Source organism: Oncorhynchus clarkii, chromosome 18 (assembly GCF_045791955.1).
Source record: "Oncorhynchus clarkii lewisi isolate Uvic-CL-2024 chromosome 18, UVic_Ocla_1.0, whole genome shotgun sequence".
Taxonomy (NCBI): domain Eukaryota; kingdom Metazoa; phylum Chordata; class Actinopteri; order Salmoniformes; family Salmonidae; genus Oncorhynchus; species Oncorhynchus clarkii.
Genome location: NC_092164.1, coordinates 37,384,154 through 37,410,212, shown reverse-complemented (window position 1 = coordinate 37,410,212; position 26,059 = coordinate 37,384,154). Strand labels below are relative to the sequence as shown.

At 42.6% G+C, this 26,059-nt stretch overlaps 2 protein-coding genes across 2 annotated transcripts; both read right to left on the bottom strand.

Annotated features, from left to right (window-relative positions):
- Positions 1–249: 249 nt before the first annotated feature.
- LOC139372605 (germ cell-specific gene 1-like protein) lies at positions 250–10,517 on the bottom strand. Its single transcript, XM_071112370.1, has 7 exons — positions 10,438–10,517; positions 6,354–6,900; positions 5,313–5,507; positions 4,169–4,216; positions 3,842–4,000; positions 3,571–3,682; positions 250–713 (listed from the first exon to the last, which is right to left on the bottom strand). The coding sequence occupies exons 2-7, from the start codon at positions 6,547–6,549 to the stop codon at positions 302–304; spliced, it is 1,122 nt and encodes a 373-aa protein (XP_070968471.1). The 5' UTR covers positions 6,550–6,900; positions 10,438–10,517; the 3' UTR covers positions 250–301.
- Positions 10,518–11,413: 896 nt separating this feature from the next.
- LOC139372604 (epsin-1-like) lies at positions 11,414–25,051 on the bottom strand. The gene is made up of 10 exons (XM_071112369.1): positions 24,922–25,051; positions 24,656–24,757; positions 23,668–23,823; positions 19,857–19,985; positions 18,350–18,470; positions 17,985–18,166; positions 16,847–17,831; positions 15,168–15,320; positions 14,541–14,678; positions 11,414–13,198 (listed from the first exon to the last, which is right to left on the bottom strand). The coding sequence occupies exons 2-10, from the start codon at positions 24,722–24,724 to the stop codon at positions 12,765–12,767; spliced, it is 2,367 nt and encodes a 788-aa protein (XP_070968470.1). The 5' UTR covers positions 24,725–24,757; positions 24,922–25,051; the 3' UTR covers positions 11,414–12,764.
- Between the last annotated feature and the right edge of the window lie 1,008 nt (positions 25,052–26,059).

Sequence of the window (26,059 nt, the reverse complement as noted above, 5' to 3'; positions counted from 1 at the left end):
TAACCACTAGGCTACGCTGCCGCCAATGATGAACAGTTACTATCAATATCAGGATAGTAATAACAGGGTTAACATAAAGACATAGAATAAAAGTGAGCTATATTATACATGTTAAATGTGGCCAATTCTTAGTGATTGTCTATATTGACCTCTACCCGGACAATACATATCATTCTCTGTGTTTGGTTTTACAGAGCTTTAGCTACTCAGATTTAATGCATGGATGGAGGTACTGAAATAGTTATGACTGAAATCAAGAACAGTCCATTTCACAGTTTTTAACGCCTCCTCCTCTCTTCCCTCAGCACCTCTCACAGTCCTCTCTCTCCATCTCCTCCCTCTCTTCCCTGTCTAGGGCGTCCTCAATCTCGTCCATCTCCCTCTCGCAGTCCTCGCACCCCTCTGTCCCACAGCCACCAGCCATCACCACCAGCCCTCTGGGGTCTGGAACCCCCGGGCCCACCAGCGGCCCCCTTCCCCCACACATGGGGTCGTTCAACGCCCCCTGATGGCAGTGCTGGAGCAGGCTGCTGACTGAGTAGATGCCCCCGTCCGCCTGCAGCACCTCGTCATAGGAGGGTGCCTGGATGGCCGCCCGGGCCTCCTCCAGACGAACACGGGCGCGGTGCTTCATCTCTATCAGCGTCTTGGTGTAGGAGTTGAGGGTGAAGACAGCCGCTGCCATGCAGCAGCTGAAGGAGATCCAGGCCAGACTGGAGGTAAAAGAGAGAAAGGATGGTAGGGCCGTAGTGGTCATTGGTTATAGATAGGCTGTAAATATGGCCTAGGAAGTTTAAAAGATGCTAATATCGGATACATACAGTGAGGTCCGGAATTAATGGATCCCTTGATAAAGGGATCCATTATTTTGTACAAACACAATTATTTTATACTAATACAATTGAGCAGAGAAAAATATTTTGTTTAACAAGTAATGAAACAAATATATTGTTTTCAATACTCCAGCACCCTCCCCTTTTTCTAAAATGTTTTTTTTTTTAGATTGGAGAAGACCCTTCCTACGTACAGAATATTTTCACATCCTTGATATCCTTTGTCTGTACAGTACAATTGGACTTCCCTCTTCAATTTAAACCACACACTTTCAATGCAGTTCAAGTCCAGAAACTGAGATGGCCATTGCAAAATGTTGATTTTGTGGCCAATTAGCCATTTCTTTGTGGATTTCGATGTGTGCTTGGGGTTATTGTCTTGCTGGAAGATCCACTTGCGGGCCAAGATTCAGCCTCCTAGCAGAGACAACTGGGTTTTTGGCTAAAATGTCTGTTACTTGGTAAAGTTCATGATGCGCTTGACCTTAACAAGGGCCCCAGGACCAGTGGAAGCAAAATAGCCACATAATATCAAAGATCCATCACCATATTTTACAGTGAGGATCAGGTATTTTCTGCATGCATTGTTTTTCGAGGGCCAAACTCACCTTTGGTGTGTGTCACGCCCTGACCTGAGTATTCTTTGTTTTCTTTATATATTTTGGTTAGGTCAGGGTGTGACGAGGGTGGTATGTGTGTTTTAGTCTCATCTAGGGTGTTTGTACTGTCTAGGGGTTTTGTAGATTTATGGGGTTGTTTCCATCTAGGTGTTTATGTAGGTCTATGGTTGCCTAGATTGGTTCTCAATTAGAGGCACGTGTTTATCGTTGTCTCTGATTGGGAACCATATTTAGGCAGCCATCTTCTTTGGGTATTTGGTGGGTTATTGTCTATGTTATGTTGCATGTTAGCACAGTGTTTATATAGCGGTCACGGTCGTCTTAATCATTTTTTTTGGTTTAAGTGTTCTTCGTGTTCTTCATTAAATAAAGAAGAATGTATTCTAACCACGCTGTGCTTTGGTCTACTCCATACGACGATCGTGACAGTGTGCATGGCCAAAGACCTCTATTTTAATGTCATCAGTTTCAGTTTGCTAAATGCTATTGGCACTTAGATTGGAACCGGTGCTATGGTCAAATGACACAAAAATAAAGGTATTTGGCCACGCACACCAGCACACATCTAAATCCACAAAGAAAAGGTTCATTGACCACAAAATCATAATTTCGCAATGGCCCTCTCGGTCTCCGGATTTAAAACCCATTGAAAACCTGCCGTTTGAATTGGAGAGGGTAGTGCATAAGTGTAGACAAAGGATATCAAGGATCTGGGAAGATTGTGTATGGAGGAATGGTCTAAGATCCCTCCCGATGTGTTCTACAAACTCATAAAAACGTTTTTATAAAAACATCTCAGTGTCATTATCTTCAGTATCCTTAGTTTCAGTGTCATCTTTGCAAGGTGTAGGATGCTGGAGTATTGAAAACAGTGGCTCCAATCATTTTGACTCCTATGTTTTTGAGATATTTTACTAGTTAAACAACATCTCTTTCTCTGAGAAATTGTGTTAGTATAAAATATAAATTATTTCAATAAAAATAGCATAAAATATAGCTCAGTATTTGTATTTATTTTATACAGGCTCCTCTTTATTTTTAAGTGATCCAATCCTTCTGGACCCACTGTTTTCCATTGATTCGTGGTTAGAAAATGGAGACAGTGATCCAATCCTTCTGGACCCACTGTTTTCCATTGATTCGTGGTTAGAAAATGGAGACAGTGATCCAATCCTTCTGGACCCACTGTTTTCCATTGATTCGTGGTTAGAAAATGGAGACAGTGATCCAATCCTTCTGGACCCACTGTTTTCCATTGATTCGTGGTTAGAAAATGGAGACAGTGATCCAATCCTTCTGGACCCACTGTTTTCCATTGATTCGTGGTTAGAAAATGGAGACAGTGATCCAATCCTTCTGGACCCACTGTTTTCCATTGATTCGTGGTTAGAAAATGGAGACAGTGATCCAATCCTTCTGGACCCACTGTTTTCCATTGATTCGTGGTTAGAAAATGGAGACAGTGATCCAATCCTTCTGGACCCACTGTTTTCCATTGATTCGTGGTTAGAAAATGGAGACAGTGATCCAATCCTTCTGGACCCACTGTTTTCCATTGATTCGTGGTTAGAAAATGGAGACAGTGATCCAATCCTTCTGGACCCACTGTTTTCCATTGATTCGTGGTTAGAAAATGGAGACAGTGATCCAATCCTTCTGGACCCACTGTTTTCCATTGATTCGTGGTTAGAAAATGGAGACAGAGATCCAATCCTTCTGGACCCACTGTTTTCCATTGATTCGTGGTTAGAAAATGGAGACAGTGATCCAATCCTTCTGGACCCACTGTTTTCCATTGATTCGTGGTTAGAAAATGGAGACAGTGATCCAATCCTTCTGGACCCACTGTTTTCCATTGATTCGTGGTTAGAAAATGGAGACAGTGATCCAATCCTTCTGGACCCACTGTTTTCCATTGATTCGTGGTTAGAAAATGGAGACAGTGATCCAATCCTTCTGGACTCACTGTTTTCCATTGATTCGTGGTTAGAAAATGGAGACAGTGCCTAGACAAACAAACCAAACCATGGATTGCAGTCCAAAGACTGCTTTCAGGGTTAAGGGAACAAATAAGCAATTTTGTAATTTGGGTGAACTATGCCTAAGGAGATACTTACGCAAATGACCAGCCGTAGTCCCAGGTTTGTGGTCTCCAATCTTTTGGCCCAATGCTCACAGTCAACTGGAACACTGTGGTGTACATCATATGAGCCACCATTCCCATCAGACCTAAGAGAGAAAAGGTATTTGCTGACAATCCCCTATTTTATTCGACTAACATGGAATAATCAATGCTTTACCTTTTGGATATTTTTACAGAGTATTCATAGCCTTGGCATGTATCATTTTGGTGATAAAAGAAAGTTCTGCCAGTGGTGGCAGTCTCACCTGAAAGGACCGTGCATATAGCGGCAAATGCGTTGATCTTGAGAGCGTACATCTCCTTACGGGCACAGAGACACAGCACCTCCACCCACATGAGGAGAAAGCCCATGGCCAACAGGCCTATGTACGCAAACTCTGATACTACTGACAGCCACAGCACCCCTGTCAGAGAGAGAGAGAGAGAGAGAGAGAGAGAGAGAGAGAGAGAGAGAGATAATTAAGATTGGACAGAGGTAGAGAGATAAAAAGTTGGCATACAGTTCTTATTTGAAATGTTATGTTGGCGTATTAGCAGCACCTACAGTATGTGTACTTTCAACGAGCACAAACCTTGCGTCTCTCCTGGAGTCAATTCAATGAAGCTTCGGCACTTCTCCTCTATAGGACAAATAGAATGTGATTAGTTACAAATCCAATTTAAGTCAGTATATTCACATGTATCTTTTAGGGCCTTGTCAAGAAAATGGACGTACAAGAGATCCCTTGAGTGGCTGTTCTGAGATCTTAAGACAGTGCTCCAATTGGCATGGGCATTCGGGAAGGGGACACTTTCTGTCATAAAATAAGCCACATTGAGAAGAGAGAGAAATCCACCAGATGTTTTCTATCTTAGGGTCAAGACCAAAGCTCTTAACTCTCCTCTCTCTATAGTGATCTAGCAAATGATTCCTGAGGTGATATGGGAAGATATTCCTTTTAAGTTAGCCTTCACTGACACTTGACATGGCTGACATTAAAGACGATTCAGTTATTAACAAAGCACCCGCTCGTGATTATTTACTTCTACATAGCCTCGGTTGATGAGGGACAATCCCAGATCAGTGGATGAGTATGGTGTTAAAGCAACCAGTCTTGCAGAGATTGATAGTGAAACAGCAAAACAGCCATATTCAAAGGCACAATGGCAATTGCTGATAGATATATCGACGTTATAGTGCATTCTAATCACTAGTGTCCGGTCATTATTAGGGTTCCACAAGGCTCAGTCCTAGGTCCATGGAACATGGCTGGACTCGATTTTGTGGTCAATTAACCTTTTCTTTGTGGATTTTGATGTGTGCTGGTGTGAACCACTGGACTCGAATGGTTCTGTAGATCAACAGCCTAAAACAAGAGCTATATCGTGTTTTATTCACTGTCCAAATCAAGTTCTCTGTGTCAAACAATTACTGGCTAAGGCTAGGGATTCATTTACATTTACATTTTACATTTTAGTCATTTAGAAGATGCTCTTATCCAGAGAGACTTACAATTAGTGCATGCATTCCTTATAGCAAGGTGAGACAACCACATATCACATATTGTCTCACAGTCGTAGCAAGTGCATTCATTGAGGAGATTGGATCTTACAGAACAAGGACCAGGCATCATTAGGTTCTTGGGATGAAGCATACTTAACCCCTCTTTCTATAAGTGTAAAGCATATTCAAACAACGGTCTGGATAAAGACCCCAATGTCTAGCCCTATGCTCACCCTCATTGTGTGCCTCGCAGGACAACCAGAAACCTGTGTGGAAGTAGCGCAGCATGTACTTGTCCTCGCCCGTCTCCCAGATATAGTGCACCGCGTTGGCGAGGGCCTTTTTCCGACGCCTCGCCTGCTCTTCCTTTTCCTGGGGCGACAAGGTGACGTTGTTTGCCGGCTTCTTGGGGTCCAGAGTGGGACTCTCTGAGGACAACAGAGGGTAAGGGGATAGTTGGGACAGGAATATTTGGACAGTTTTAGGTGAGATATAGAGTACCTGTTGGAGAAGCATTCCAGGTGACGCTGCTTCTTAAGAGAATGCCAAGAATCTCAAATATAACACATCTTTAGATTTGTTTAACACTTTTTCGGTTACTACATGATTCCATATGTGTTATTTCAGAGTTGTGAAAAGTAAAAACGAAGAAAAAACATTGAATGAGTAGGTATGTCCAATCTTTTGACTGGTACTGTATGTGTCTAGTCTACACGCCATATTAATGTTTTTCTACAATAAACTCAAGAAACACACATCTTGCAGCCATGTTCCTCAAAGGCATAGCAAGACCACCATGTAATATTCTGCAGGGACAGAGGTCAAAAGTGCTCCCTAGTGTCAATGGAATGAAGGGGCAACAATCTACATCAGAATCCGTCAGAAATCACTGCTCTTCACGTAATCTCCCTTATGTAGAAAAATTGCACATTTACATGGCAATAGGCTTAGACAACGATGTAATCCAGGCAGTCAACAAAGTTTGAGATTACATAGATACATTGGACTATGTCAACAGACCTCTGGTTGCTTTCTGTTGATATACAGTAGATTGCTCAGAGAGCGATGGCGAAAAAGGGATAGGTGGACTTTTTTTTGCTAAGGGTTCCCCTGACAAATCTATAAAGTCATAATTGTCAGTTTCAGGATTCATGTTCAACAGGGGAGGTTCAACAGGGGTGAGTCCACAAGTATAGAGTGAGGGAAACAAATCATTAGTCACTGGGCTCCAGATTCGTTCTGGCACAGGGCGAAGAGGTGAATTAGTTCCCCACCTGTGGTGTAGGGCTGGCTGTTGTTCTGCCCGCAGTTCTTCAACTTGACCGGGGAGAGGCAGAGGGGCTTGACAACCTTGTGGGTCCCCTCGCACCAGTACGAGGTGCAGAAGGCCAGGATGGACAGTGCCAGGGCCAGCGAGGTCAGGGACAGGGAGAGCAGGGAGCGGTTGCATCGTGACATGCTCTCCAGCATGATGGATTATGGGAGTGGGGCGATGCCCCTCCTATAGAGAGACAGAGAGGTGGGAGACAGGCTGGAAAGAGAAGCGAGAGACGGGGAGAGACGGGGTGTCTCAAGAGGAGCTTGAGACGAAGGATGGTGAAACAGGGTGAGGGTGCTGGTTAGAGGACGGACGCAGGGATGACAGAGGACTGAGGAGAGACCAGCTAGAGTAAGGGCATTGACAATGCTGAGGAGGGAACTGTGGGGGGACTGAATGACACGGCAGAATGAGGGGAATGGAATGGAGAGGTATAGAGTGAAGAAATTGGAGTGGGGAGGGGGATTGACAGAGGGATGGTTTTGGGGAGTGGGATTAGGAAACTGTGAGAAAATGATGGGATGGAGGGGTGAGAGGAGAAGAGGAGATTAGGCAGAGGCAGGATAAAGGGAGGGAAGGAAGAAGAAGAAGAAGAAGAAGAAGAAGAAGAAGAAGAAGAAATAGATAAAACACAGGGTCAGGGGACAATGAAATGTAGAAGATTTTACTTGCGGTTGAGCGAGACAGATGGATTGGATGCGGATGAGGGCTAGCTAGCCTCCAGCCTCTGTCATGCTCTACTCCAACGAGTCCCCTCGATATTCCTCCACCCTTTACACGCAGATCCAGCTGTGGTCCCTCGATAACGACTTGTGAGGATTAACGAGGTAAATCAAAGCAGTCATTAAACTGAGGCAATCAGGCAGAGAGCTTTTCATCTTTAGATTTGGGAATAAAAAAATTGAATGAATACATTTTTCTTACATTTTCTTATTTTTCGTCTGAATGCTACATCCCATGTTTCCAGTTTCATGACGTGGAATTGCCATGTGTTCGCTGTTATACAGTTGTGTCCAGGAAGGTAAACGCTTCAATTTCACCACGTTTTATACAACCCCCAATCCTTCTCTCCTGTCTCCTCTTTCTCAAGACATATTCTGTTCTTCCCGAACATCTCAACTTTCTTAGGAGGATTGTGATTCAATGTAAGGATTAGTCCAATCTCTCAATCTACCTCTCTATTAGCCTGTAATCCTCATTCATCTGTGTTAATCTCCCTGTACTAGGTGAATCTGGGTAATCCCACTTGATATCACGATCGCAACGTCTGTCCAACCATCTATAAAGCAAGACAAATCATTTGGATTAGTACTGGGAGGAGTAATTAATGGACAACAGTCTACAGCAAAAATCCATCAGAAATCACTGTTCATGATGTAGTCTCCCTCATGTAGAAACATTTCATATTACATGGCAATAGGCTTAGACAACGATGTAATCCATATAGTCAGCAAAGTTTGAGATTTACATACCTAAATTGGACTATGTGGACTATGACAACAGACCATGATAATCATCGTCATCATTGTCATCATCATATCATTGTCACAGCAATCGTTATCATCATCTTCATTATCATCACAATCACAATCATCCACACAATCGTCATCGTTGTCATCATCATATCATGTCACGTGGATGAGGGCTAGCTAGCCTCCAGCCTCTGTCATGCTCTACTCCAACGAGTCCCCTCGATATTCCTCCACCCTTTACACAGTGATCCAGCTGTGGTCCCTCGATAACGACTTGTGATGATTAACGAGGTAAATCAAAGCAGTCATTAAACTGAGGCAATCAGGCAGAGAGCTTTTCATCTTTAGATTTGGGAAGAAAAAAATTGAATGAATACATTTTTCTTACATTTTCTTATTTTTCGTCTGAATGCTACATCCCATGTTTCCAGTTTCATGACGTGGAATTGGCATGTGTTCGCTGTTATACAGTTGTGTCCTGGAAGGTAAACGCTTCAATTTCACCACGTTTTATACAACCCCCAATCCTTCTCTCCTGTCTCCTTTTCTCAGGACATATTCTGTTCTTCCCGTGCATCTCAGCTTTCTTAGGAAGATTGTGATTTGATGTAATGATTAGTCCAATCTCTCAATCTACCTCTCTGTTGGCCCGTAATCTGTGTTAATCTCCCTGTAAATCTGGGTAATCCCATTTGACCTCACGATCGTAACATCTGTCCAACCATCTATAGAGCAAGACAAATCATTTGGATTAGTATTGGGAGGAGTAATTAATGGACAACAAACTACAGCAGAATCTGTCAGGAATCACTGTTCACTGTAATCTCCTTTTTGTAGAAACATTTCATATTACATGGCAATAGGTTTAGACAACGATGTAATCCATATAGTCAGAAAAGTTTGAGATTACACACATACTTTGGACTATGTGGACTTTGTCAACAGTCCATGATCAACATCATTGACGATCATTATCGTCATCATCATCATCGCCACAGCAATCTTTGTCATCCTCTTCATCGTCACAATCTTTTGCATCGTCCCAATCACAATCACCCACACAATCATCCTCCTATCATCGTCATCGTGGTCATCCTCATAGCAATCTCGATAATCACAATCTTCGGCATCATCACAATCATCATTATCATCATCATCATACTATAGGGATGGTTTAATGTACTGGTCTGATGCCTGTCTCATTTCCATGAATCATTATTGGTCACCTCAGAGAATAGTAATCGAAAGATCCATCCATCTGTGTTGATATGGTCTTTATGTAGAATAGCAATCTGACAAAGATAGCAGAATCACAGATGTGATGCTTGTATGTTTTTTATTTCATCTGGCAACATCTGCATCAGTCCATCTGCACACATTACCACTATACACTCTTAGGGGGAAAAAAAGTGCTATCTAGAAGCTCAAATGCTTCTTCAGTTGTCCCCATAGGAGAACCCTTTGAAGAAGCCTTTTTGGTTCAATGGAGGACCCTTTCCACAAAGAACCAAAAAAAGTTTCTCCCTGGGTGACCCAGTTGGTAGAGCATGGCGCTTGCAATGCTAGGGTTGTGGGTTCGATTCCCACAGGGGACCAGTACAACAACAAAAAGTATGAAAATGTATGCAGTCACTACTGTAAATCACTCTCTATAAGAGCGTATGCTATATTACAAAAATGTAGCCAAAAAGGGTTCTCCTACGAGGACAGCCCGAAGAACCTGTTTGGAATCCTTTTTGTCTAAGAGTGTATAGCTGTGTTGTTGCCAGATTGGTTTGTCAGTTTCAGCACAATATAATGACAGAGAGGATTCCTCGTGACAGTAAGACCGGGAGTTTGTCAGACTGCTCCCTCGTGACACCCATATTAGGCATTTTGAAGTTCATCCAGAAAAGTAATGCATTTCATTTATCCCATCGTGATACCAAAATATTCCAACATTTGGAATATCCTTCACACTTGGTCAATTTACCCCCGAAATATCAAATTACAAGCCCTTCAATTTTCCAATGATTTAAATCTGTAAGCATTTCAACAAGTTATTTTTTTCAAACTGTCAATCAATCGGTCCTTTCGAAGAGTCTCATACATATAAACTCCAGATACTCTGACACTATTTTATTGCTTCGCTCGAAACTGTAAAATATTTGGGGCAGTCCAGGGACTGCATAAATTTAACGGGTAAACCAAATAAAATCTCCTATCCCCTTGGTCCAACAATATGATTAAATATGACACAGCCGGCACACAATCACACTTTTCCTTCCCATGTAATTCAGATGGTGCTACAGTACATATGAAGCTGTAGAAAACTAGCTCCCCAAGATCAAATCTACTTTCCACACTTCCTGTGGGCTACTTGTCGGCTATCATAGGTAGATCGGTTTCATTTCTTGTAATACCTGTGCCTAGATATGATTTCCAATTGCCGTACCCATTGTATTTTCCCTATGTACTGCATAATAGCGGGATTTCCATTGAGTCCTTGTCCACCCATTACGGTTGTACAATGCATGCATGAAAGTTACCGAACATATGTGAATGAACGAATTAAAGAAAACAATTTACCATATAAGGCCTTCAAAGACATCGACCCTCTACACTCCTTCGTCCTCTCTACCATATTCACTTTCTTCACCTTTTCTCCCTCACTCTCACGCTCGTCTTTCTTGGGTGAGTTTCTGACACAAATACACCCAGATTTGACTTAATCCTCACGCGCCCATCTGTTACTTTCTCTCTCTTTGCTCCCTATATCTATCCATCCATCCATCCCTCACATTATCTCTCTCTCCCTCCCTCTCCGCCCCCTTCTTCCACTCCACTTTAGGCAAATCCATTATCATACTTAGCAGTTCACTACATAATGATTAACGTTATGGCTGTAGACGTGAACCCACTGTGTCACTTGTTGTACTGTACTGAGACTGTACTGTACACGAGATTTCACACCGTCTGTTCCCCTCTGGGGAATCCCCATCGTGACCCGGATGATGAGTCAACACCCAAACTTTCCTTTGGGACATGCCCATATTCCGAATGAGGAGTAGAATTAGAGAATTTACAGTATGCACTCACCACTCAGCCCCTCGCTTTCATCTCGTCATCAACTCTGATCCACCCAATGTCCCTTCAACCCAGCAATCTCCACTCCGTTTAGCTCACTCCCCATCAAACAGCAGTTCCGCAAATGATGTCCACCAATTAGTTTGAATCATCCCGATTTCGGAGAGGGGCTGGAAGAGTGAAGTGGGCGAATGAAAAATAATTTAATTTGGGTTTTAGTCTAGTGGCGCACATGCATGTATGTACAAACTAAAAATATATATGCGGTATATAACACAGACTCACTGTACTGGAGTTACAGATGTGTCGCCAGCCCTCTTGTGGCCATTTGTAATAACTACCATCACTATGATGCGGATTGAGACAAGTGTTGATTGCGCATAGACCATACGCCTCACTCAGAGAGATAACAGGCATTGATGGAGACGCCTTAAAACATAAGCAATGCCAACAAAGAGAGAATTTGCAGATACTGTAGTCAGAGCTGAGCTCTCAGGAATTGAATCATTTTATTTCTCAAACGTGTACTGTCACAGTTTACATCACAGCCTTGACATACACAATAAAATAAAGATTGATCATACAAAATGTAATCATAATAGTAGCTATGATAACATTTATCGTAGCTATACTAATACACTTGCACTACGATTCAGATCAATTCATTTGTTGACTTCCAGTCCCACTTTCATTTCGCTTCACGTTTTGTGCGCCGTCTTGTTGTACTTCGACCGTTTCGTTTGAGGCCAAAGAAGGAATGCAAAAATACAGAATGACAAGCATCCAATAGGCCTTACGATGAAAACTCACTGAATAGATGTACATTAACAGTACTGTATGCATGGAATGTTGTCTTTCAATACAAATATTTGACAAAAAAAAAAAACTTTCAACTGACAGATAGCTTCGCAGGACAGAAAAAAAGGATGACAAATCCAGCTTTCATTTGTATACAATGTGTTTGTTCCCGAACACAAGAAAATAAGTAGACATATACATGTGTATAAAATGATAAAAGGGAAATAAAGCCACTATTGGTTATTGGATGATAATGTGGATGATTAGGGTTCTATCCAATTGGATATGACCTTTTCCAACCAAAGTCACTGTTCAACTCAAGAAACCCACGGGAAAATGACAACTTTGATGTTTGCTGTCAGTAATGTCATATGAATGAATTTGAATATGGCTCTAGTTTGTTTTCCGAAAGTGTCTGTTGGAGGCCAAGTGTTCAAGAAACAAACAAATCGTTTAATAAATAAATAAATACAATAAATAGGATAATAAATTAATTTAAAAAATACAATAGAACTTTAAAAATGACTTTAAAAAGTTACTGTTGTTATGCTTACTTTTGCTGAAGGACCTCCCCTCATCTTCACACAAAACATGCCCGCTCACACACACACTTCCTGAAAGCGTCTCTACTAGCATCCTGTTTTTTATGGGTACGTGTCCCACTGTAGGCTTTTGTAATGATTGTACAAATATTGCTATCAGGTCTTCTTAACCCTCCGTCCATCTTTCTCAGAGCCTTTTGAGTCAAGCATAAAGAACGCGAGCATTGATAATAACCTGGTCAGCGTAACTGAAAACGAACAACACAAGAGCAAAATCACACAAGTTCCCCACTCTTGAAAGAACCTAAATAAAAATCGAAATCAACCAAAATGGAATGTTTTTCCATTAAAAATAATTTCAAAATACTTATATTTTGCCTTGCTTAATTTCTTACATATCGTTGCATACACCTAAATTGGACATGTACATTATATTAACCATTGTAGATATTGGGGTTGAGGAAGGTGAGCTGGGCAGGTTGTAGCTTTTCAAAAAAGGAAAGGATTGTTGTTCTGTTGAAGAGGCTCTCCCATCCCAGTGTCCAAAACCATGTGTGGCTGCAAAGGGACCCCGCGTCCCATTGGAGGAGTGGAAGCTCCCAAGTGGGCCACTGCAGAGTGACCTGCCTGAGGAATCACCCCCAGACAATTGGGTTGTACCATCACAGCTCCAAAACAGGGGGGTGCCATCTGAGGACCCATTGCAGGCATAGCCAGGCCAGGACGAGGCATGCCCAGGGAATGGGATGATAGCTGGGATAAAGGAGTCCCCAGCATGGGGTTGGGGGACCGAAAGCTGGGTTGGGTAACACCGTAGGACATAGCGATGGAACCAAAAAGGCTGGAGTTTGGGGGTATTGTAGTACGAGACACGCCAGCAATGGACGTGACTCTGCCCATAGGGCCTGGGCCTTGTGAAACGCCTGGGAAATTAGGAAAGGCAAAAGAAATGTGGCAAGAGAGGGAGGAGGAGGGATACACAGTACAAAGCATTCCAAGAGAGTGTAGAACAGAGGGAGGAGTGAAAAGGTTACATATTTAAAATATATACAGTACCAGTCAAGTTTGGACACACCTACTCATTCCAGGATTTTTCTTTATTTGACTATTTTCTACATTGTAGAATAATAGTGAAGACATCAAAACGATGAAATAACACATATGGAATCATGTAGTAACCAAAAACAAGTGTTAAACAAATCAAAATATATTTTATATTTGAGATTCTTCAAAGTAGCCACGCTTTGCCTTGATGACAGCTTTGCATACTCTTGGCATTCTCTCAACCAGCTTCATGAGCCTTGCTATGCCTTGTCATGAGCCTGAGCCATGCCTTGATCAAAGTTATTTTGTGGCATTTCTTTTCTTCTTAATGTGTTTGAGACAATCAGTTGTGTTGTGTCAAGAACTTTGAAAGTTTCTTCAAGTGCAGTCGCAAAAAAACATCAAGCGCAATGATGAAACTGGCTCTCATGAGGACCGCCACAGGTGTGAGGGTGCTTTGCTGGTGACACTGTCAGTGATTTATTTAGAATTCAAGGCACACTTTACCAGCATGGCTACCACAGCATTCTGCTGTGATACGCCATCCCATCTGGTTTGCGCTTAGGGGTACTATCATTTGCTTTTCAATAGGACAATGAACCAACACACCTCAGGCTGTGTAAGAGCTATTTGATCAAGAAGAAGAGTGATGGAGTGCTGCATCAGATGACCTGGCCTCAACAAATCACACAACCTCAACCCAATTGAGATGGTTTGGGATGAGTTGGACCACAGAGTGAAGGAAAAGCAGCCAACAAGTGCTCAACATATGTGGGAACTCCTTCAAGACTGTTAGAAAATCATTCCAGATGAAGCTGGTTGAGAGAATGCCAAGAGAGTGCAAAGCTGTCATCAAGGCAAAGGGTGGCTACTTTGAAAAATCTAAAATATATAATATATTTTGATTTGTCTGTCACTTTTTTGGGTTACTACATGATTCTATATGTGTTATTTCATAGTTTTGATGTCTTCACTATTATTCTACAATGTAGAAAATAGTAAAAATAAAGAAAAACCCTTGAATGAGTAGGTGTGTCCTAACATTTGACTGGTACTGTAAGTGACTACAACTACCGATGCTGACCCACACAACAGTTATCCACTATAGGGGTAGGAAGACCTAGTCAAAACACTGAATCACAAGCACTGCTTTAAATGAATGGATAAATATATATTCCCTCTCTCTCTCCCCTGGTCTCTCTTTCATTTACCCGTCCTTACTTTGTTGCTTGGCAAGGACGTTGAGGGGGGGTTGTTTGGGTTCGGAGGAGAGGAGTGAGTCCATGTTCACGAGTGAAGCTCCTGCGCCAAGGAACGAAGCTGGCGATTTGTTGTTTTCGTCTGCGGCGGCTCCATTGTCTGTAGAGAGAGAGGAAATATTATTGTGATATACAATAAGAGATCTTGAAGATTTCGCCAAACCCTAGAGGAATCATTGCCTATGGGTGGGAAGTATAAATATGAGCAAGGATGGGTTTCACCAGACAAGGATGTGTTAAGTATTGTTGTTGGAGACAGACAGAGGGAAGACAGATGGAGTGCTAGCACACAAAGAAAAACATGAATGGAATCTGTGAGCGTAACCAAACATGCTTGACTGAAAAAGGGAATACAGCGTTTAACTAAGGGACTTAGAAATCCCAAAAAAAACATCTTACCCCAGGACACATCAATTGCCGACTAGCCCAGAGAAAGAAAAAGGAGCACTCAGATATCTGCATGCAAGGATGTTTGAGGCTTATTGCCAGGACAAAAAGACAGGCTTACATTGCGGCGTGTGTCAGACGCCTTCCTCAGAGCTTGGAGCTTTTTCGCCTTTAGGAAGCATACATTACTACAGTACATTACCTGTGCCATTACTTGGAGCTCCCCATGGGTCAGAGTTCATAGTGTCTGTAGTGGTGGAAGCTCCTCCATCTCCCCAGGGGTCACTTGTCGATGCTGTGTCTGTGGGAGCAGCAGTTGCACCCCAAGGGTCACTGGCGGTGGGCGGAGTCGATGCTGGAGGAAAGGGGAAGGGGTTAACTTTAGGATTGAGCCAAAATCTGTATTAAGAGCATGTGTGATGATGTCACAAGGTTATAACCGTTACCAGTAGTTCACCAACTACTACTCAGACAGAGTTCAGTGTGTAAAATCGGAGGGCCTGTTGTCCTGACCTCTGGCAGTCTCTATGGGGGTCCCACAGGGTTCAATTCTCGGACCGACTCTTTTCTCTGTATATATCAACGATGTCGCCCTTGCTGCGGGTGATTCCCTGATCCACCTCTGTGCAGACGACACCATTCTGTATACATCTGGCCCTTCTTTGGACACTGTGTTAACTAACCTCCAACCGAGCTTCAATGCCATACAACACTCCTTCCGTGGCCTCCAACTGCTCTTAAATGCTAGCAAAACCAAATGCATGCTTCTCAACCGTTCACTGCCCGCACCCGCCCGCCCGCCCGACTAGCATTACTACTCTGGACGGTTCTGACCTAGAATACGTGGACAACTACAAATACCTAGGTGTCTGGTTAGACTGTAAACTCTCCTTCCAGACTCATATCAAACATCTCCGATCCAAAATCAAATCTAGAATCGGCTTCGCAACAAAGCCTCCTTCACTCACGCCGTCAAACTTACCCTAGTAAAACTGACTATCCTACCGAACCTCGACTTCGGGCGGTGTCATCTACAAAATAGCTTCCAATACTCAACTCAGCAAATTGGATGCAGTCTATCACAGTGCCATCCGTTTTGTTACCAAAGTGCCTTATACCACACACCATTGCGACCTGTATGCTCTAGTCGGCTGGCCCTCGCTACATATTCGTCGCCAGACCCACTGGCTCCAGGTCATCTACAAGTCCATGCTAGGTAAAGCTCCGCCTTATCTCAGCTCACTGGTCACGATAACAACACCCAGCCGTAGCACACACTCCAGCAGGTATATCTCACTGGTCATCCCCAAAGTCAACACCACATTTGGCCGCCTTTCCTTCCAGTTCTCTGCTGCCAGTGACTGGAACGAATTGCAAAAATCGCTGAAGCTGGAGACTTACATTTCCTTCACTAACTTTAAACATCAGCTATCTGAGCAGCTAACTGATCGCTGCAGCTGTACATAGTCCATCTGTAAATAGCCCACCAAAATCTACCTACCTCATCCCCATATTGTTTTTATTTACTTAGCTGCTCTTTTGCACACCAGTATCACTACTTACACACCATCATCTGCTCATCTATCACTCCAGTGTTAATCTGCTAAATTTTAATTACTTTCCTACTATGGCCTATTTATTGCCTTACCTCCTCACGCCATTTGCACACGCTGTATATAGACTTTCTTTTTTTCCTATTGTGTTGACTGTACGCTTGTTTATTCCATGTAACTCTGTGTTGTCAGTGTTGTTGTTTCTGTCGCACTGCTTTGCTTAATCTTGGCCAGGTCGCAGTTGTAAATGAGAACTTGTTCTCAACTAGCTTACCTGGTTAAATAAAGGTGAAATAAAAATAAATAAAAAATAACCATTACTCCTTACCTGGTGGTCCCCATGCGTCATCATCAGCCTTCGAGCCATCGCCAAATAGATCTGCGGGGGGAGAGGCAGCTGTGGTTCCCTCGTCTCCCCAGGGGTCAGCCTTCTTTTCGGACGGTGGATTGGATGGCGCACCCCACGCATCTGAAGCCTCGGTTGGTGGACTGGATGGTGCCTTAAAAGGATCAGCACCTTTCGTTGGGGTATTCAATGGGGCCCCAAAAGGATCGGAATTGTCTTTTGGCATATTGGATGGTGCCGAAAATGGATCCTCTGTTGGTGCCCCAAACGGATCGGCTCCATCTTTAGACATATTAGATGGTCCTGAAAAGGGACCATCTTTTGGTGCCCCAAACGGATCAGAACCATCTTTTGGTGTATTGGATGGTGCTGAAAAGGGATCATCTTTTGGTCCCCCAAACGGATCAGAACCACCTTTTGGTGTATTGGATGGTGCTGAAAAGGGATCATCTTTTGGTGCCCCAAACAGATCGGAACCACCTTTTGGTGTATTGGATGGTGCTGAAAAGGGATACTCTTTTGGTGCCCCAAACAGATCGGAACCATCTTTTGGTGTATTGGATGGTGCTGAAAAGGGATCATCTTTTGGTGCCCCAAACGGATCAGTTTCAACTTTAGATGATGCACTGGATGGTGCAGAAAATGGATCAGAACCATCTATTGTAGCCGCAAAAGGATCTGAACCATCTGTTGGGGCACTGGCTGGTGCCGCAAAAGGATCTGCTTCTTCTGTTGTAGCATTAGATGGTGCACCCCATGCATCCTCGGATGGAGCTTTGGATGATCCGCCCCATGCATCCTCGGATGGAGCTTTGGACGCAACCCCCCAAGGATCAGGAGCGGGTGTCTTGGCTGCTGCACCCCACGCATCCTCCTCTGATGGCGCATCTGCCCCGCAAAAGGCGTCAGCAACTTTTCCTGCTTTGGCGGCATCCTCCCACTCAAGCTCTTCCTTGGTCATCTTTGACTGCAATTACATAAGTGATTGGACAATCATGATGTCAAACACACATTTATTTGGTCGATGATCCAAAATTGTCCTAAGTGTACAATCATTTACTGAAGGCATCTTTGAGTCCAAATAAAGGGAGAAATCAGACTATTGAAGTGTAAAACTAACCCTTCGTTCCTCCTCTTTTTTCTGGGCCTCTAGTCTCAGTTTTTCTTGCTTCTTTGCCTCAAAGCTGGCGGCGAGATCAGCCACAGAAGGGATGTTGGCCAGGGAGGGGAGCCCGGTGGCTCCTGGGACATACACTGGCTTGTAGTTGGGGTCCTTGGGGTCGTTGGGGTCGTCCGAGGAGGCTGTGGGAAGAGCACGATAAGATATAGCATGATAAGATACATTATTATGTCAAGCAGGGTTGGGGGCCAATTCAGGTTTCAATTGAAGAAATTGCTTTCTGTGAGATTCTCCGGGAATGTTTTTAAGAGAAATGGGTCAAATGAAGTCTCTCAAATGTCGAGTCTGTGCTCTCTAATGCTCACCAGTGGCGTTCTTTGAGATCTTGTCTCTGGTCTTGAGCGCAGACTCTCGCTCTTCCTTTAGTTTCTCGTCGTCCTCCATAAGAACCAGTACTACCTTGGCCTTCTCCCTCACGTTCACCCCCTGTGAATGATAGCATGAGCAGACATTAGTACGTACCGCTAGACAGCTCTCTTTCCGGAGCACGGGGCTCCCTAAGTGTAACTGTGCCAAATTAGTATGGGAAAGCTCGATATCAGAAAATAAGTGGTCAGTGTATGAATGGCAAAGCACTGTGTTAGCTTAGATGTTAGTAGAGCCAGATACTTCCAAGCCTCACTCACTTATTGGACTGGTTTCCCCCGGGCCAGTTTACACCTATTCCTGTTCGACAAAGCACTTTCGCTGGAGATTTTCTGAATGTACTAATCATAAAAGTTATGCTCGTTTTGTCCTTTTTATTAGGATCCCCATTAGCTAACACCACAACGCTAGCTAATCTTCCTGGGGTCCAACACCAATTAACAAGACATTACAAACAACCACAAATCAAGACTTCACAAACATTCAACAAGTAGACAATACAGATAATTAAAATACCTGACAGGAAACACATTTAACATTCAGTTGATACTTTCTACTTCCTGTCCAGTGATATGGTCTATCACATTAGATGTTCTTTCTACTTCTTGTCCAGTGATATGGTCTACCACATTAGATGTTCTTTCTACTTCCTGTCCAGTGATATGGTCTATCACATTAGATGTTCTTTCTACTTCCTGTCCAGTGATATGGTCTACCACATTAGATGTTCTTTCTACTTCCTGTCCAGGTATATGGTCTATCACATTAGATGTTCTTTCTACTTCCTGTCCAGTGATATGGTCTACCACATTAGATGTTCTTTCTACTTCCTGTCCAGTGATATGGTCTACCACATTAGATGTTCTTTCTACTTCCTGTCCAGGTATATGGTCTATCACATTAGATGTTCTTTCTACTTCCTGTCCAGTGATATGGTCTACCACATTCGATGTTCTTTTATTTTTTTCTTTAAGGTGGATTTACTTTTTGTCTGAGAAATATGGATTGGTAAAAAGTTCCATTTAGCGCTACATAAAACCGTAGATTTAAGGCGATTTGTCCTTGGCTTGAGTTGTTTTAGCTGCCCTGAATTTGCCTGTCTGGTTTGGTGGTTATGCGTGTGTTGCTAGTATGTACTAATTGGACTGAGAAATACTGTGTTTTTTTGTATTTTTTTTTAAAGATAGCATTCCTTAAGAAAATCAGAAGACTAGATTTTTTTTAACGTGAAGCCATGAGAGATTCTGATGCATTTTAATATTATTCATTCGGTTAGAGCAATGAAGAGATAATCTAGAGATAAAAGGTATGCCAATGGTAATTATGAATACGTAAATTCGCTTACAGTTCATTTTTCAAGTGGGGAGGCTTCAAAAGTAATACCTTGGAGATGGAACCTGCATATCAGAGGAGTTGGTGGGACAAACATGCATTTAGCTTTAGTACCTGATCTTTCCCATCCTTGTCCTGGAAACGGAACTCTGTTAGCGCTTTCACAATGTAGATGTTGTCCTTCATCGTATTCAGAACACGGTCTGAGCCCGTCTTTAACAGGTTCTCCAGCAGGGTCAACGACTGCAGTTGGGGGATGGGAGTAAAACAATTAAATAGGGAATCAAGACGATCATCCCCTAACTCCTTTAAAAACACTCTCTGAAACTTGATCCCTGCATGGAGCAATCATCAGAAGGAAAATAAATACAATCATTCATAAAAATGTAAGATGGCACCATAGTGAAAGCCAAGATGTGCCAGAGAAATATGGCGAAGAGGGGAGCGTTTGTATGAAATTACAAGCGGATTGTAAAAGTTGAGAAAGATGACAAAACATACAGTACCAGTCAAAAGTTTGGACACACCCACTCATTGCAGGGTTTTTCTTTATTTTTTACATTGTAGAATAATAGTGAAGACATCAAAACTATGAAATAAAACATATGAAATCATGTAGTAACCAAAAAAAGTGTAATTTGTGTAATTTCTTTCCTTTTTAATGCGTTTGAGGCAATCAGTTGTGTTGTTCAGTTGTGTTGTGACAAGGTAGGGGTGGCATACAGAAGATAGCCCTATTTGGTAAAAGACCAAATCCATATTATTGCAAGAACATCTCAAATAAGAAGAGAGAAACAACAGCCCATCATTGTTTTAAGACATGAAGGTTAGTCAATCTGGGAAATTTCAAGAACTTCGAAAGTGCAGTCGCAAAAATCATCAAGACGGAACCGGCTCTCATGAGGACCGCCACAGGAAAGGAAGACCCAGAGTTACCTCTGCTGCAGGGGATAAGTTCATTAGTGTTACCAGCTTTAGAATTTGCAGCCCAAATAAATGCTTCACAGAGTTCAAGTAACAGACACATCTCAACATCAACTGTTCAGAGGAGACTGCGTGAATCCGGCCTTCATGGTCTATTTGCTGCAAAGAAACCACTACTAAAGGACACCAATAAGAAGAAGAGACTTGCATGGGCCAAGAAACACGAGCAATGGACATTAGACTGGTGGAAATCTGTCCTTTGGTCTGATGAGTCCAAAGTTAATAATTTTGGTTCCAACCGTTGTGTCTTTGTGAGAAGCGGAGTTGCTTGACCAGCAACACGTACCAGTATTGTGGAAAAACTCAATAAATATAACAATTCCTAAAGCATCTAATCCCTCTGTGCTGAATTACTACCGTCTTGTCGCCTTGACATCCTTAGTAATGAAATGCGTTAAGAAAATTGTGAAAAGTCATATTCTCAGAAGCTCCTCGACCCATTTCAGTTTGCCTGTCAGCCCAGCAGAGGAGTTGATGATGCCATTCTTACCCTCCTCAACATGGTCTACAGACATCGACAGGGTGACAAATCACATGTCAGGGTTTTGTTTGTTGGCTTTTCTTCTGCCTTCAGCCTTACATTCTGGCAGAGACACATTTGGGACTTCTCCTTAGATGGGGGGCTGGTTTTGTGGCTGTTGGACTTCCTGAGCCAACGGTCACATTGGGTCAAGGTGGATCCCCAAGTGTGGGACATGCACAGGCTCTCCTCAGGGATGTGTTTTGTCCCCACACCTGTACATCTTGTACACTAATAGTTGTACTAGTTCCCATCCTGACAGACACCTCGTTGCTGATGACACTGCCTTGATCAGCCTGTTGCATGATGACGAGGAACACCATGGCCCGGTCCTAAATGAGAGTGGTGTGACCACACATGGTCCTCAATACCAATAAGACCAAAGAGATGTGTATAGACTTCAGGAAGCTTACAACACCTACCTCTGCAACATCTATCAGAGGTCAGAACATAGAGATTGTAAATGAATACAAATATCTGTGTGTCCTCTTGGACAATAAGCTTCAGTGGAGTAAATGTACAGACCTGATCTACAAAAAGAGTCAACAGAGACTGTACTTTCTCAAAAAGCTGGGATCTTTGAATGTTAATTGTACTATACTGACTCTGTTTTACAAATCTTTCATTGAGAGTATTTTAACTTTTTGTATTGTTTGTTGGTTTGGCAATGCCACTGTCAGCCAGAGAAATATGCTGAGAAGGATTATCACCACAGCAAGTAAGGTACTTGGAGTCAAACAGACAGGCTTGGATGAGATCTTTAAGGTCAGAGCCCTCCGCAAGGCTCACATATCATTTTCGACCCAAGCGACCCTCTGTACCCGGACTTTAAACTACTCCCCTCTGGGCGCAGGTATAAAGCACCCCTCGGCAGGAAAAACAGAACTAGACAATAATTTGTGCCAGGTGTGATATCCCTCCTAAATAACTCAGGCTAATGTTCCCATCGACCCAGTAAGGCCAGCAGGCTAGTCTCTTTTTATTGGTGTGCAACCGATACGATAGTTGTATTGTCAATTTGTTTTGTTATCTAAACGCCACTTTAAACGTGTACATGACACTGCAACAAAATTTCCCCATGGGGACAATAAAGTCAGTAAAGTACGTGAACGGATGATCTACACATGTGTGGTTCCCACCGTGAAGCATGGAGGACGAGGTGTGATGGTGCTTTGCTGGTGACACTATCAGTGATTTAATTAGAAAACAAGGCACACTTAACCAGCATGGCTACCACAGCATTTTGCAGCGATACACCATCCCATCTGGTGTGCGCTTAGTGGGATTATAATTTGTTTTTCAACAGGACAATGACCCTAAACACACCACCAGGCTGTGTAAAGGCTATTTTACCAAGGAGAGTGATGTATCAGATGACCTGGCCTCCAAAATCCTCTGACCCCAACCCAATTGAGATGGTTTGGGATGAGTTGGACCACAGAGTGAAGGAAAAGCATCCATCAAGTGCTCAGCATATATGGGAACTGCTTCAAGACTGTTGGAAAAGCATTCCTCATAAAGCTGGTTGAGAGAATGCCAAGAGTGTGCAAAGCTGTCATCAAGGCAAAGGCTGACTACTTTGAAGAATCAAAATATATTTTAGATTTGTTTAACACTTCTTTTTGTTACTATATGATTCATTATGTGTTATTTCATAGTTTATATGTCTTCCGTATTATTCTACAATGTAGAAAATAGTCAAAATAAAGTAAAACCCTTGACTGGTACCGTGTATGTCCGATGCCAATATAAATACTGTAGACGAAATGTATTTGTATCTGATTTGTGGCAAAAGAAACAAAATGAAGAAGAAAGTGTCAAATAATATAAAATAATATTTTCACAGTAAGAGGAATAAGGTTTATTTTTTAATATATATATATATATATATATATATATATGTATATATATATATCGGCTACATTTTTACAAAGCTCTCAACAACAAAAACCACCAACCTACTTGAATAAGAGAACATAATATTACAGGAAACATGGACTGAACAGAAATATAAACGCACCATTCATATACAAAGGCTTGACATCGACATTGTCATCTCTGAAAGGTACCCACACTGAAGTGATTGATACCAGTAACTCAAACTCAATGCGTCATAGCAATCCACCCCACCAAAGACAAGATAAATAAATAATTTGATGTGACGGAAAAAGAGAGAGGTGGGGTTCTATCCAGCACTGGTTGATGAACTGAGCTGTTCAGCAGGATAGCTCATCAATTATTCAGAATAAAGTTTCAGAATAAAGAGTAAAGTATGCATACAGCTAGTGAGCCATACAGTACGAACAACTTTGACGTTGTGATGAGTAGATGTACTAATCTGTAGATTAAATTCTTGTATACACAATCTATCTAAATCTTTCGAACTATAAATATGTGTGATTATACCCCTTTTGGCCTCACCTTGTAGATGTGCCTCCAGTTCTTGTCGTCTTTGAGGCGTTTCCACAGCATGGTCATGATCTCGTTGCAGGCCACCACATTGTAGGTGAGGTCCGAGATGTCGGCCATCTGCGAGCTGGAGGGGCCCCAGGGGTCATTGGAGGTGGCCTCCCTCACCTGACAGGCATACAGCAGTGTTAACACAGATTATTTTCCAGACGGAGAACAAAGGCTCCCCTACTCGACCTAGATAGTTTGTGTGTATGCAACGATATGTAGACTACGTGTGCCTTTAAAAAAAAATGTATATAGTTCTGTCCTTGAGCTGTTCTTGTCTAATGATGTTCTGTATAATGTCATTCTGTAATATGTTTCATATTTTGTGTGGACCCCAGGAAGAGTAGTTGCTGCTTTTGCAACAGCTAATGGGGATCCTTATAAAATACCAAATACCATCCAGGCCTTCTGGCACCAAACTTGTACTATATAATTGTAGGAAAAGACTGGTGATAGAGTCACTGGTGTTACAGACAGGGGTAGCAGATGGAGGACTTACCCATGCTCTGCTACAGAGGGTGTGTCTTATTTCAGAACGATGCTGCAAAGGCACTTCAGAATGCTGACAGTGTCAACTGAACAGCAGGGGTGGCCATTCTTACCCTACGTGTGGATGCAGGCTTTTGCCCGAGCCAAGCAGTACTAGCTCGATTCTGCTAAATGAAAGCCTTGATCCAGGACTGCATGTGTGCTACTAATTGGCTGGCACAAAAGCCTGAACCCACACGGGCCCTTGCAAGGTAAAACGACCCACCCGTGGTACAGCATTTAGAGTAGAGAAAGAGAGGGATAGAGTGAAGATGAAGGGAAGTAAGCAAGGTAGTATTGTGAGAGGAAGATGAGAAAAATCAAGAGGAAGTCAGAGAACAAAGAACAGAGAGCAAGAAAAGAGAGAGCGAAGGGTAAAGGAAAAGGGGGAAAGACGAGATGGAAAGTAAATCATATCCTTTACCTTGACCTCAGCCTCAGAGAAGTTCTGAACGAGGTTCTTCAATTGTCGGCGTAGCATAGAGGACGTCATGGTGCCAGATGGGGTGTCTCAAACCACAAGGACCTAGTCAGTATAAAGACTAGTAAGAGCATGTACTCACACCTTTCACTCATATATTAACCATGACGCTTCTGTCTTGCCTCGCGTAACACCAGACATGTATGTGTCTGTAACACAGGAGAAGCTGCTTGGCACTTAACCCAAATGCTGCTTATACCTCTGTTTACCTATTGAAATAAAACTGACTGTGGGTGATGTCAAAGAAGTGGGGTCTCTCTTTCGATCTGCTCTCACTGGATGCTCATTCTGTTCGTCTCTCTCCACGACAACATTGGGTCCCAGCACACACAGATCTGGGAAAAATTATCCTAAAAAGGGAGCAAAGCAATGACACAGCTATAGGCTATTGAAGAAGCAACTTCACATTGGCATGCCACTGGGCAACAAATTGTACCACCCAGTTATGCAATGGTTAGCGTTGTGTTTTAAATGTAAATACCAAACAGAAAAATGCCAAAGGTAGCCTAGTAACTAGACATCGTCATGATTGTAACCAAATCAACACCATTCACGTTAGCAAAAAGGCTAAATTAGCTTAGTGGCTAGCTAGCTTCATGCAACGCCAATGTAATGCCGACAAATCCAGGATCTACAGTGCTACAGATTAGCTATGCACCCGAGTAGGCTACTGTCGATTTAGCATGCTACTTGGCAATATTATTATTGAAGAACAGTAATTGCGATAGATCAACCAAGCTAGTGTCTGCATCACGATTCAGAACCATGGACAGCTACCGTAGCTAGCCAACGTCAGTGCATCTTCATGGCTGTCGAATGTTGTTTTCCTCCAAGCTTTAGCGTAGCAAGCAATCTAACCAGTTAGCTATCAATGACAGCCGTCCAATAACAACGACAGCTTGGAAAATATAGCTTTGGTAAACTTCTAAGGACAACGGACACTTTTAAGATAACATGCTTCCATTGGGTATCCATTTTTCATATGATTTTGCGTGTATTTGAAAGGAATACGAACCTTCGGGATGCTTTCAGGGATCTGCAAAGAACTACAATTTCCGCTTCCGTCTGCAATCCGCACCTGACCTGTCTAAAAGAGCACTCCCCCTACTTAATAATCACGAGAACGTTACATTGTTGTCAATAAAATTAATCAACGTGGCAATGATGTAACATTGTCTCTATTGAGACTGAAACAAATACTATGTTTGCTTCTTTGTTTTGTCCACAAATGAACTGATTATTATTGGGATCAGTCTTGCCTGTTTCTCATAAAGTATGTGTTTATTGAGCATTTTCTGGGTCTCAAAAGTATACATGAACAGCTGTTTGCCATATTTACCAATGCCA